Here is a 12,672-nt window from a genome sequence, read left to right on the forward strand (position 1 = left end):
AAAGGGGGGCATGACTCAATGACATTATTCCTCTGAGTTTTACGTGACCAGTCTACTTATTAGAAAACGGTCTGACCAACATTCTTGCATAATTATCCAAACACATGTTATGTTTGCAAGAATATGTGTGCAAATAAATACTATTCCATACAAGTTTTGTTTTTTTTTTTTCAAAAAGGGTAATGAAATCTAACAAGTTGAAACAAATTTCAAATTGTCAGCTCGTTGTTATACATAAATTCAAAGCATATAAGAAGCGATTCATTGACCTTGATTTTACTCTGGTTTTAAGTTCAAAGCCCTGTGAATTAAAAATTATGAAATCAATATAATACATTTTTTTTCGATAATAATTTTTTTTTTTTTTTTTTTAGTCGAAAGAACCGGTTTAGAGCATTTTGATGATCATCTCTATTAGACCATATTTTAATAATCTAAAGAATGCAGCGCATGTTTGTGACATGCAATCACGAAAGGATCTCTTCATTATTATGATTATTATTATTATATCCCTAAGGTGTTAGGAATTTAAAAAATTTCTGAAATTTTCTCTACTTTTTTTACAAAAAAAAACAAAAAATTGTTTGGAAATTATTTTTCAAATAACTTTTATGAGGGTTGAAAGAGAAAATAGCTTCGAAAAAAAAAATGATAGACTTCATGCTGATATATCCATTCACAACGTCTTGGATCGTTACTTGACAGGATGTGGCATTGACGTCCAAGGAATGCAAATGAAGCGAAAAGCATCAAAAAGAATCAAGTGAAATGACGAATGAGTGAAAATAAAGAAAAAAAAGAAGATAAAAATTTACTCTCGAGAAAAACACGCAATTTGTCGACAAAATTTTTATCAAAAAATCAAATCGATCATGAAGAGCAAAAATAATGCTCAATTTCTGTTTCCTGAAAACAATTTCGAAAAGTAAATTTTTTGGCAACATTTTTTTGGGGGGAAGGAATTTTTTTTTTTTTTTTTTTTTTTGAATAGCAGACGCAGAAAAATAAACAGAGAAAATTTTTCCTAATACTTGAAAAGAATTTACGAGAGAGCTTTTGTGATGAATTCAGAGGTAATCATTTGAAATAAGTGGGTTTCGAGGAAGTTCTTCATTCTTCGGAAGGTTCAAGAAATGCCGATATATTGTTTTGTGCGAGTATATATATATAGGCGCAGACATCAGAGTTCGTGCCTATAATAATTAATTGACCGCGCGATGCACCACAACGCATTTTTCTGGACCTTTAAATTGCTTCAAATATAAAAAAAAAAATATGAACAAATCTGGGTTACGAGTTTTTCCCTCATAAAACCACAAATTCCGTACTCTTCAATTTTTTCCTTTTTTTTTTTTTGCTCTCGACTTTTACAAACAATATAAAAAAAAATTATAGAAAAGTCACGCATTAATAAATTTCAAATAATACTTAATACACAAGGCTCATTTCCGAATTTATATTGACAAAAATGTCTTCATTTTTCCCAAGAGGAAAAAATGAATGTGTATATATGTATTTTTTTATATATATGTATTGGAATTGAAGGAATGCAAAGAAAGAAAGAAAACATAGGTTTATGCTTCTCTTAACATTTTATAGGTTCTAGAGTATAAAAAAAAGAATAAAAGGAGGATCAATTTACAGAAGCCAGTTTACAGTCTGCATTCTAACTTTTCGTAACAAAATTTTGATATTGCGAGCAAAAAAAAATTGTTTAAAGAAATAGTGGACAAATAATTGTAATAAAAATTAATCCATTTAAATTAAAAATAAAAACATTTTTACACTTTAAAAGTGTAATTTTAAACCCCCCCAAAAAAACAAAAAAATAAGGGAAATTTGAAAGAAAAAAAATTCTTCTTTCATAAGCATCAGTTTATTAACAGAGTTACACGCACAATCATACATAGAACAACCTTGATTGATTATAGATATATTATTATTCCCAAACTGTAAAGAAAGGGTTGTCGACATCGATTAAGTCGTTATCTGTATGCCATGTCCGTGTCGAATGCTCATTTGCCTCATGGGGCTATTATTGAATATTAATCAAAATCCATATATGCAAATCATTATTCTTAAAGAACAAAAAAAAAAAAATTATTTGAGAAAAAAAATTATGTATCTTCAAAAAAAATATACAAATTTACATTTTAATGTAACTATACAATATTATAGTCAATGACTCAATGTCATGAGTATATTTCAACTCAAATTACAAAAATCAAAAATTATTTTAATTAAAAAAATGAGTTTTTTTTAAAAAAAAAAATTATTTTTGACATTAATGATGTTTAAACATCATTTTTAACTACTTTACAAGATTTTTTTCAAATTATTTTTTTTAAATTAGATTCTTTTTGGACAAAAAAAAATTATACACTTTCCTACTATATTTTACAAATAAGTATAAAAAGTATATAAACAAAAAAATTTATTGACAATAACAAATATGAGCGTTATCCTGAACTCTCACAAAATTGCGAAAGTTATATACACATACTTGAAAATCAAGTCTTCGTGACAAACATATCACAATTAATTTGAATTATTAGTTCGCGATATCGCAAAAAAAGGAGGGAAAAAAAAAAATTATTTTGAACTTTGGGACACTATTTTGATAACCAAAAGAGATAAATTACTGTGAAAAAAAAATCACAATTATAATAATAAGAATACTATTGTCATATATTTCTTTTTTTTCATATTTTTCCATTTAAAAAATGTCATTGTTTTACTTTCGACTTGAGAAAATATTAAAAAATAATTTAAAATCTATGTAAAAATATGACAAAGGTCATACACCGGGAAGTGACCCTGAAAAATTTTAAATGTCATATACAAAAGATTCAATGGGATTCTCACATTACTTTATCCCTTTGAGTGATCTGTTGCTAATAATATAATTAAAGTCTGAGAAAATCTTTCCGGGTGATATTTTTTTTTTCTTTGTGAGTTGATTTTCATTTTTTTTTTTTTTTTAAATTTCCATAAACATGAAATATTCTCACAAAATTTGAAATTTTAATACTATAGATATATATAAATGTTGCACAGAATCACATAAATCGTAAACAATTGAAAATTTCATAAAAAATATTAAATACAAATTCACAACATTTTCAAATTACAATTTGATTTTCAATTACAATTCTAATTTTTAATTACAATTGTAATGAATTTACAATTAAAAAAATTTCTCTCTTAATATATCGCATTAAATTTCATAAATTATAAATTAAGATTAAATCGATATTATAATTAATTCATTAACGATAAATTAAAATATAGAAAATTCCGCAGTCATTTAACGTTTCACCCTACAGTAAATTTTTTTTCTTACTTATCTTTAGACAAATTGAATAATTTTTAGAAAATTTCACCACTACAATTTATATATATATACCAGTTGTATTGATGAATATTGACGAAAGCTATCGTTTTTTTATATTCGTCATCGAATATTGTTTTTCATAAATGCTATTATATGAATGTCTTCATTAAATATCATTTCTCAATTTAAAGTTATTTTGAAAATATTTTAAAGCAGAAGAGATTCAATGATTTGTAACGTAAAAAAAAAAAGAAAACATTTTTGTTTAGCTATTTTTTCGTGTCTTTAAAAATTATAAAACAAAATTTCTTCTATAAACGTAAAATATTATCAAATATTAATTCTTTAAATGCAAATGAATTGATTTGTCAAAGGGTTCGAGAAAACGTAAAATATCAAAAACATTACGTGGAGAAAGTCTTCTGATCACACAATATATCATCACTTATAAAATTATGACAGTTTTGTACTTTGTTGACAAATTTGAAATGATTTTTTTTTTTTTTTTTTTTTTCATTTAAAATGTTTTTCTTTTATTATTTATAATAATTGCGTCTATTTCTTCGGTCATATATCACGGAATTATTTCACTACTGCGTGAAATATTCTCTTTTTTTTCATCTTTCTTACATTTTTTAATTACGTAATCGTGATTTTATTATAAATTAAATTCAAGACGCAAGATTGCATTACTTTCAAAAATTCGCTTTTAAATTATCTTTTTTTTTTCATTTTGTAAAATGCAATCGAAATTAATCGTTTTTTCCTATACACTAATTATCAACTATTCTAGATAAATTTTTTTTTTTTCCTCTGATGGTAAGTATATGCAAAGTGTTCTAGGTAAGCCTGAAACGTTGGAGCTTTCCGAAAACATTCTGTATATTTGAAGATAAAAAAAAAAAGAACAAAAATATTTTTTGAGATGCCATTTTAGTTTTATCTGATTAAAATGAAGTTTTATTTATTTATTTTTTGTTAAATACATTCGAATAATGTAAAATTTAATTTTTAACTCAAGAAAAACTAGAATGATATCTCATTGAGACGAGAAAGACAAAAACTAAATGGCTAAAAAAAAATAGTGAATAAAAAAAAAAGAAAAAAATTTGAAGAAAATGTTCTTTTTTTTTCCTTTTTGACTCTAGAAAACACTTGATTGCGTTGCACACTATACTTTGCATGTAAATAATGCCTATTTTCCAAACTCATGCATCAAAAAATACGCTCCGACTAGAATCGAGAGGTTTGAAATGAGTTTTCTCATTATGGATTTATTATTTTGCATTTAAAAATCGGTCATTTCTTTTCATCATTTTTTTTTTTTTTTTTGCAAAATTTGTCAAAATTGTCGAAGAGACGTACGAAAAAACAAAAAACGAACATTAAAGAAAATTGTCAAAATTTTTCTTTAATTTTTGTTTTTTTTCAAATGTTTTTTTCATGTATGTCACTTTGACACAAGACAAGAGTTTCGATTCATTATTAGTTTCAAAACGCAAATTCTATTTGCGCGATTCGTGTACTCTCGTCGAACGTTAGCATGAGTGACGAGTAACTTATCCTGTGTCTCAGAAAGAAGATATTAAAATTATTTTGATATTCAAATAATCCGCCCTATTTGTCATATTTGTGAAGCCACAGAGAAAAAAGGAGATTCTGTGGATTATTTTAAAATTTATCAAAATCAGATTGAAAATTAAAAATTTTTAAAAGATGAGCTTCTTGTTTGTTTGGGGGGGGGGATTCATTTATTTTACTTTTTTTCAAAAATGCGTTTCATTCGTTATTTTGAGATTCGTATAGGCAACTCGAAATTCAATGCACACGAGTCGTTTACAATTCACAAGTAATTAAAAAATTTGTGAAAAGTATTTAACGAGAAGTCCTTAACGATTAACCTTACGGATATTATACTTGATGCTTATGAGTTTATAAGCTACTATACTAAAGGAAAAACATACACCACTTGTAAGCAGAGAGAAACTCTGGTTAAGATTATTTGTTTTTTTTTTTATTTTTTTTTTATTATAAACTAGCGCGAGTATAGTTATCGCGAAGCAATATTTCTTTAACGTCAATGCATTTTTGGAAAGAAATTTTCCAAATTTACGCGATTTGTCCGTCAAAGAAAAGAAAAGAAAAATTAAAAACATATCAATAAATCTACGTATTATTGAATTATTGGAAAACCTCCACTAATTCTATGCAAAGTATAGCTTGTAATTACCATTTTTATTCAAGAGTAATAATACCTCAACAGTAATACCTCGTTAAGAGTAATTGTCAAATACTCTCTATTCATATCTGTCAAAGTTTCTTTTTTTTTTTTTTTTTTAGAACACTAGCTTTATTGAGTATTCTAGCGAGCTTCTTCAAAAATTTTTGGTTGATTTCTTTTTTGTTTCGCGAAATTATTTTTTTTCGAAACGTTTCTTTTTAACAAAACGATTTTTTTTTTCTCGATCGACTAATTTTATTTTCTTCGAGGTATATTTTGACCAGTTGCACATTTGCAAACAGGTTGTAATTTCCCATTTTCAGAGAGATATATATATAACATTTTTTTTTTCTTTGACAATTTGATGAGATAATGTACATTTGTAAATTATGTACAATTTATTGAATGGAAAAAGTCTTGAAGACACTGCACTCAGAAATATTGTTTTACTATTTTTTTGTATGTTTTTTAAGTTTTTTTTGTTTTTTTTTTTTTTGTTTTATCGAGTGCCCTGCCATGTCTTCTCAACAAAAGCAAAACCAGTGTGTGGAAAAAGAAGAATACTATAATACATTAAAAAATATTTGATAGTCTCGTAAAAATTCGTCAATAAATCGATGACTCTTTGATGCTCCGACTTGTCGTGAGATACGAGATTAGGTAAAATCTATTTCAAAATGGATCTGAAATTGAAATAATTTTCACTGCATCTCTCATGTAGAGCAACAATAGGGGAATCGAATATAATTAATGAATTTTTTCGAGAAAATTATAAATTAATTAATTACAAGTAATTATAATTGATAATCATAAATAAACAATTATAAGTACTTATAATTTAATAATTATTATTCGAATTCATTAAGTATGATTAATAGCGAGAAATCGATATACGAATAATTCGTAATATTTACTGAGAAATCTATAAACAATTTATAATCATCGAGAAATCAATGAAAAATTTAATAAAATATATATATATATACGCATGTATATAATAATTTTTCCAAAAAAATTCTTGAAACTATCAACGGGTTTCAAGAAATGCTTTAGATATTGGAAAAATTAATTTTCCAATTTCATGGAAAGTAAAAAAATTAAAAGCATACACTGGAACTCGAATTGGAAATATTTCTAGTATGTGTAAAAAAAAAAAAATAAATAAATAAAGTCCGCGTTGTAAAAAAATAATCTGCCCAATTTCCATCGAATTGATGAAAATTCTTTCTTTTTATTTATTATATCGAGGAGGTCGTCTCAATCGTGGGATCAATTCAGTTCTAACGGCACCGGCGTAATTTGGCGCAGCGTACTGATCGGTCACTGCAATTGGACTATGAAGACTTTGAATAAAAAGTGGAGAGTCCTGAATTTGACCAACAGTTGGATAATGATTAGGTGTGACAAATTGATTTTCATATTGTGGATAGGTAATAGAATTTTCGGCTGAAAATTGAGGAATAACTGGATTAATGGTCAATGGTGTGGTGGTAAAATTTCCCGTATGATCATAAGTTTGATATTGTGTTGTATTAAATGAGGGCGATTGTGAAAATTGGGCAGCAGTGTCGGAAAACAAAACATTAGTCACTGATTGTGGAAAAGAATCGGCACGCGGATATGGCGAGATATTTGCCGTTATACTATTAAGATTTTGAATACTAGTTCCATAATTTGGATAAGTCGTTTCTTTTAAATTTTTTTTAGAATTTAAAATTTCATGTTTTATTCGTGCCTCAGTGACAAATGGATGACGCACATTTACAATACTTTGTGGCGCACGTAATGGGGGAAAATTAATTGGCGTCATTTTTGTGATATTTTGCTCTAAATTTTTACGTCCAATACCATATGTTGTATCGTTACGTGTTTGATGATTCGAAAAAGAAATATTTGATTGTTGATATCGGGATGAAATTGAATTACGTGTTTTATTGTATTCCTGATGGGTTTTTAAATTGGATTCAGTGGTTTTTTTCGATGTGAAATCCTTGGAAATAGAGAAATCATGATCCTGGGACGGATTACCAGACGTATTGTTATTTATTCCGCGAAGATTGTCGAAGGTATGATTTGAAATGGAATTTTTCTCGCGTTTATTATTTGTTTTTAGATTCTCGGTTACTGTGCCATTAACACGAATACGCGATGTTATCGAGCAATTATTCGCATCTTTGTTTTTAAAACCATTGTTATTACCCATTGAACGGAATTGTGATTTTGTTGCACCACGTAATTTACTGGCGCTATAAAATTTCGAATCATTTAAATTGTTGTGATTTTTTGAAAGTAACGTGTTGCTGGTCTTACTGTTGGTGGTGACGACAATTGGCAGAAGCAAAGCGCTGGCTCACTTCTTGGTCATTATTTTCAAGTATTCCAAAGCGTTCTGAGCGGCACTCGCTTGTGCATCTTTACTGGTCACACCGCTGCCATAACACACTGCCACTGGTAATGTTGATAACTGTACCAAACACTGACATTTTCCTGTGAAATAAAAGAAATCCATTTAAATCAAATCTTCTTGAAAGATATAAATGTTTTTTAAAAAATTTATAAAGTTCAACGAAGGTTTTATATAATCTTCAATTTGATAATAAAATAACGTAATAGTAGTTTATTATGTAAACAAAAATATTATGAATTTGAATAGTAATTTTTAATATTAGGAATTAATTATAAGTACATAGCAGTTATAATATAAGCATCGTATCTCTTTTTCCTCGGTATCATTCTGTCTTTGTTGCGAAACCGGTCACCATTTATAAACGAGTCGGCGCAGTAAATAAAGACGTGTGTGAGAGATTTCATTCATAATGGCAATAATTTTAGCAAAAAAAAATCTTCGTGAGTCAATAAAAAATATTTTAAAAACCATTGACAAACAAGAAAAAATAATACAAGGGGAAAAAGTTTTTCAAAAAGTATGTACTATCATCTTTATTTTTTTCATTTAAAAATATAGAAATATGTTTTATAGGTTAGTCTAACATATCGACTCAAAATATTTCAATAATAAGAATTATTTAAATTCGTTAAATAAATTATATTTAAAAAATATTTTAAATATTTATTCTTTCAATTTTAAAATTTTGTTTTTGCAATTAATGTTGTTTTTTTTATTTATGCCTGTTTGTTGAATAAATAAAATATTATAAATAATTTGTTTTGTATATTTTATCTAGTTGACTTCTCTGCCTCAGTATAATGAAGGTAAAAGAGTTTCTCTCTTTTTGAGTACCGATGATGAAATAGATACAAAACAAATACTAAAAGATCTTTTTGAAAAACAAAAAGAAGTATTCGTTCCCCGATATGGAGGTTCAAAAATGCAAATGGTTAAATTGCATTCAATGAGTGATTACGAAAAATTACCCCTTACAAGTTGGAATATTAAACAACCTCATAAAAATGACATAAGAGAAGATGCCCTTGAAACTGGTAAACAAAATATTAGAACGATTAATTTTTATTTTATTCTTATCATTATTTAATTTTTTCTAATTGATTTCGATTTAATTTTAAATTAAAATTCATTTTAAGTAAATAATTTAACTTAAATTGAACATTTTAATTACATCAGTTTTATTTTATTTCATATTATAGGAGGGTTAGATTTGATAATTATTCCCGGAGTCGCATTTAGTCGTGAAGGTAAACGTTTAGGTCACGGTGGAGGATATTATGATGTTTATTTAAGAAATATTACGAAAATACAAGAACGAAAGCCACATTTGATTGCAGTGGCTTTTAATGAACAGATTTGCGAGGAAATTCCTACTAATGAAACCGATTATAATGTTGATTTAGTTCTTACTGCAAATTAATTCCAGTAACAGAAGAGACTGGATATTTCTAGAACTACGTTCATATAAATATATTTTTATACTTTCATACCATATTTAATAATTTTATATAATTGATCGAATTAATGTAATAAGGAAAAAATGTTTTTTTAAAAATAAAATTGTTATCAGAGAAAAAATAAAAATACTTACCACTGATTGATTTTTCTTCAATATCCACGTAAGTCACCTCAAATTGTTGTTCTGAAGCTATTTCCTGTAAGAACTGCACCAAATTGACATCCCCATCATTCAGGCATGTATTCTGTAACAACAGTCATCATATTTTGAACCGTAATAAAATTTAATCATTTTTTTTTTTTAAATTCTAATGATAAAAGTTTATTAGTAGTTTTTTTTTACAATTGGACAAAAAAAGGAATCCAATGAAAATTGAAAGAAAACATTTTCGTTAAAATACAAACCTGCAGCTCAAACAGTTTAACACCCGTAGAAGATTTAAGATTCTTGTGAAATAGTGAGACTTTGTGACTGTGGGCGGTTGTCAAAGTCGAGATTTTGCTTTCTTTCAAATCGGCATATCGAGCGCTCAAATTTGCATTTCTTTGAATAATCTATAACGGACAATTCGACAGAATAAGAGCCAATTTGTTTAAAACACTTATAAAAATGTTGATACTAGAAAAATAAATTTGTTTAGAAATTATAATAAAAGAAAAATAAAGAAGTGGAAATGATCCAAACATGCATTTTTCTTTTTCAACAAAAAAAAAAAACCAAAAAAAAAACGAAAGGGTCTTAGGACGAAAATCTTTGTTAAAAACGAAAGAAAAATTGTCCGTTATAGATATAAGGGAATGAAGGTTTAAAAAAAAATTTTTTTTTGCAAAAAGGCAAAATCACTTCCACTTCTATATCACCATTCACACAAACAATAATTTTGCTTTCATTCAAATTTTAAGCAAGCATTGATGTAGAAAGTATTTTTTATTAAAAAATAATAATAATAGAAAAATACCTCGTCTTCGTCCGGTGCAGTTTGAGTTTGATCTGAAGAGTCACGTAAATTTTGCCACATTTTATGAGCTGCTTGTCGTTTAGCGAGTTTCTTACTCTTGCCTTGACCAATTTGACGATATTTTAAAATTGAACAGACAATAGTGAATTGTCTCTCGTGTGGCAAACCCTCTTCACCTTCCATTGAATATTTCGGTGGTGGCCAATGACGAGACATACACATCTCTTGCAGTGAGCCAATTGGATTATTGATCACTTTTTCTTCACCATAATTACCCTGCATTTCTTGCAAGCCCTGCGAACTGAAAAAACGGATAATTTATTTTTTTACCATTTTTTTTTTTGTATTTGTAACAAGAATTAAGAACAACTTACTCTGGAATACTATTTGGAAGAGGAGCATCAGGAGATTCAGTGTTCACACCGATCAATTTATCCAAAACGGCTTTAGCAGCCGCATGTTTTGCTTCCTTCTTGGACCTGCCGGTCCCCATTGCTGAAACGATTGGATCTGCTTCAATCGTAAAGATCTTATAAATTTTCATATTATCCTTTCAGACATTTTACTATACATTCATATATGTTACAATATTTTGGAATTCAAATTACTACAACCGTCACATTCTAAAAATAATTAAACTAAAAGTAAGAAAAAAAAAAATTGGTGGCCCTTTTCAAGTTTATCTCACCATATAAAATTACGAAATTATTGAAAATGTAAATAAAAGAAACTAATAATATATACGAACCAACAACATCAGCAACGGTAACTCGATAGCGAAACGTAGGCTCATGAATTGCGCCTTCAATTTGTACCAGCTCATATTTGGGAGTCGTGCCTCTCCGTGACAATAATTCCTGAAGCACTGAAACAGGTGTTTTGCCGGGCAATGCTTTCATTTCTAATCTTGCTGCTTCATCCAATGGCAATGCTTCAGACATCAGAGCGTGCATTGTCACGCGAGTTCTACCTCGAGTTCTTCCCGGATTAGCAGAATGATTAGGCACCACTCCAATCATATTGGTCCCAACTTGTTGGGAATGTCGCATTTCGTCCATCGTATTTTCCTGCAAATTTCACATTTAATTAATACTCCATTCAACGAGATTCTACTATCATAATAATAATAAATATAGAATTTATTTTCTAAATAGAAATAAACACTAAAAAAAAAAAATTAAAAAGAAATTCAATTCTTTTAAAAATAAATAAAAAAGTCCCATACGGAATTTAATATCTTAAAAATAATTCACTGACATAAAAATGAATACATTAAAACAGTATATATTTACCTCCATTGACTTCTTCGAGAACGTACGTCAGTGGACAGTCAAATTGCCTTTAAAAAAAAACACACTGAAATTGTAACACAGATGACATTAAATTAATCGTAAAAAAAACACAACAATAATATTTACACACTCCACGTGGTGAAACAATAAAAAGAAAGATTTAATACTTAAAAAATGATCTAATAAAAATATTTTTCACATACTTTATCACCATTTTAATGCTAAACAATAAAGCTATATAAATAAATATATCTCCACTATTTGCATAAAGAAATTTTGAAATACGAATAAAGACAAAACTATATTGAGTCATGAACCAAGATAAATATTTATGACGTTTTCAACCAACTTTTTTTTTTTTGTAAATAAACACAATTTAATTTAGTCAACTGTCACTAAAACATGGGAATTAAAAAAGAAAATTTAAATTACAAATTTTCTAGATACAACATATTAATGTTGAACAATAGAGAAAATAATTGTTTTAATTCATGAGAGAATAAGCTTTTGAGAGGAACCGGCCGGCGGCCATATTTTGTTGTAGAAAACATTGATTGATTTTGAAATGGAAAATAGTTGTTCTATAATACTTGTAGAATAACAAAATATATTATAATATAGAGTAAAGATCACAATCTATATGTTTATTAATTAATATTAAGGAGACAAAATTATAAAATGCAAATAGATACGCCCCAACAGACCGGTGTTAGAGAGAGCACATCGACCGCAACAAAGTGTGTAGAAAAAAAAGTCATCAACTTTTACTCACAATTTTGCGGACGATTTTTTTCCAAATCAGCTGGCTCCAGTGGCAGGCCAATTCCTATGCGAAAAGCGAATCCCGCTTTTTGTGATTGATCCAAATCTCACAAAAAGCTTGATCCGTTTGACGACAGAAAAATGGTTCGTCAACTACGTTTGCAGCGGCTTGGCGTATGTGATAATTGCGCAAACTAGTTTCAAAACGTGTTCATTTCACGCATCTATCTGGTTCATTT

The 12,672-nt window shown here is 27.7% G+C and overlaps 2 protein-coding genes across 9 annotated transcripts; one reads left to right on the forward strand and one right to left on the reverse strand.

Moving 5' to 3' along the window:
* Positions 1–2,419: 2,419 nt before the first annotated feature.
* On the reverse strand, positions 2,420–12,634 carry LOC127288449 (interferon-inducible double-stranded RNA-dependent protein kinase activator A homolog). 8 transcript variants are annotated; one of them, XM_051315904.1, is made up of 9 exons: positions 12,444–12,633; positions 11,672–11,718; positions 11,128–11,446; positions 10,754–10,892; positions 10,380–10,680; positions 9,826–9,975; positions 9,554–9,665; positions 7,866–8,042; positions 2,420–6,238 (listed from the first exon to the last, which is right to left on the reverse strand). In XM_051315904.1, exons 2-8 carry the CDS (start codon positions 11,675–11,677, stop codon positions 7,906–7,908), a joined length of 1,164 nt encoding a protein of 387 aa, XP_051171861.1. In that variant the 5' UTR covers positions 11,678–11,718; positions 12,444–12,633; the 3' UTR covers positions 2,420–6,238; positions 7,866–7,905. The 8 variants fall into 8 exon arrangements, with proteins under 8 accessions (XP_051171861.1, XP_051171865.1, XP_051171864.1 ...); XM_051315908.1 differs by having other exon boundaries at positions 2,420–8,042; positions 10,754–10,874; XM_051315907.1 differs by having other exon boundaries at positions 2,420–8,042; positions 10,754–10,889.
* On the forward strand, positions 8,287–9,559 carry LOC127288450 (5-formyltetrahydrofolate cyclo-ligase). Its single transcript, XM_051315912.1, has 3 exons — positions 8,287–8,479; positions 8,741–8,996; positions 9,162–9,559. The coding sequence occupies exons 1-3, from the start codon at positions 8,372–8,374 to the stop codon at positions 9,380–9,382; spliced, it is 585 nt and encodes a 194-aa protein (XP_051171869.1). The 5' UTR covers positions 8,287–8,371; the 3' UTR covers positions 9,383–9,559.
* Positions 12,635–12,672: the final 38 nt, after the last annotated feature.

The sequence above is a fragment of the Leptopilina boulardi genome, unplaced genomic scaffold (assembly GCF_019393585.1).
Source record: "Leptopilina boulardi isolate dan_hultmark-lab unplaced genomic scaffold, ZJU_Lbou_2.1 LbouV2_386, whole genome shotgun sequence".
NCBI lineage: Eukaryota > Metazoa > Arthropoda > Insecta > Hymenoptera > Figitidae > Leptopilina > Leptopilina boulardi.

What these genes read in the sequence shown, in the direction of transcription:
- LOC127288449 (XM_051315904.1), bottom strand. An exon ending in TACCGTTGCTGATGTTGTTG is followed by an intron (nt 10,893 to 11,127) that starts GTTCGTATATAT and finishes TTACGATTGAAG; the next exon opens with CAGATCCAATCGTTTCAGCA. An exon ending in TGAAGAAAAATCAATCAGTG is followed by an intron (nt 8,043 to 9,553) that starts GTAAGTATTTTT and finishes TTTATTTCACAG; the next exon opens with GAAAATGTCAGTGTTTGGTA.
- LOC127288450 (XM_051315912.1), top strand. Translation starts at nt 8,372, where the DNA reads ATGGCAATAATTTTAGCAAAAAAAAATCTTCGTGAGTCAATAAAAAAT. An exon ending in GGGAAAAAGTTTTTCAAAAA is followed by an intron (nt 8,480 to 8,740) that starts GTATGTACTATC and finishes TATTTTATCTAG; the next exon opens with TTGACTTCTCTGCCTCAGTA. An exon ending in AGAAGATGCCCTTGAAACTG is followed by an intron (nt 8,997 to 9,161) that starts GTAAACAAAATA and finishes TTCATATTATAG; the next exon opens with GAGGGTTAGATTTGATAATT.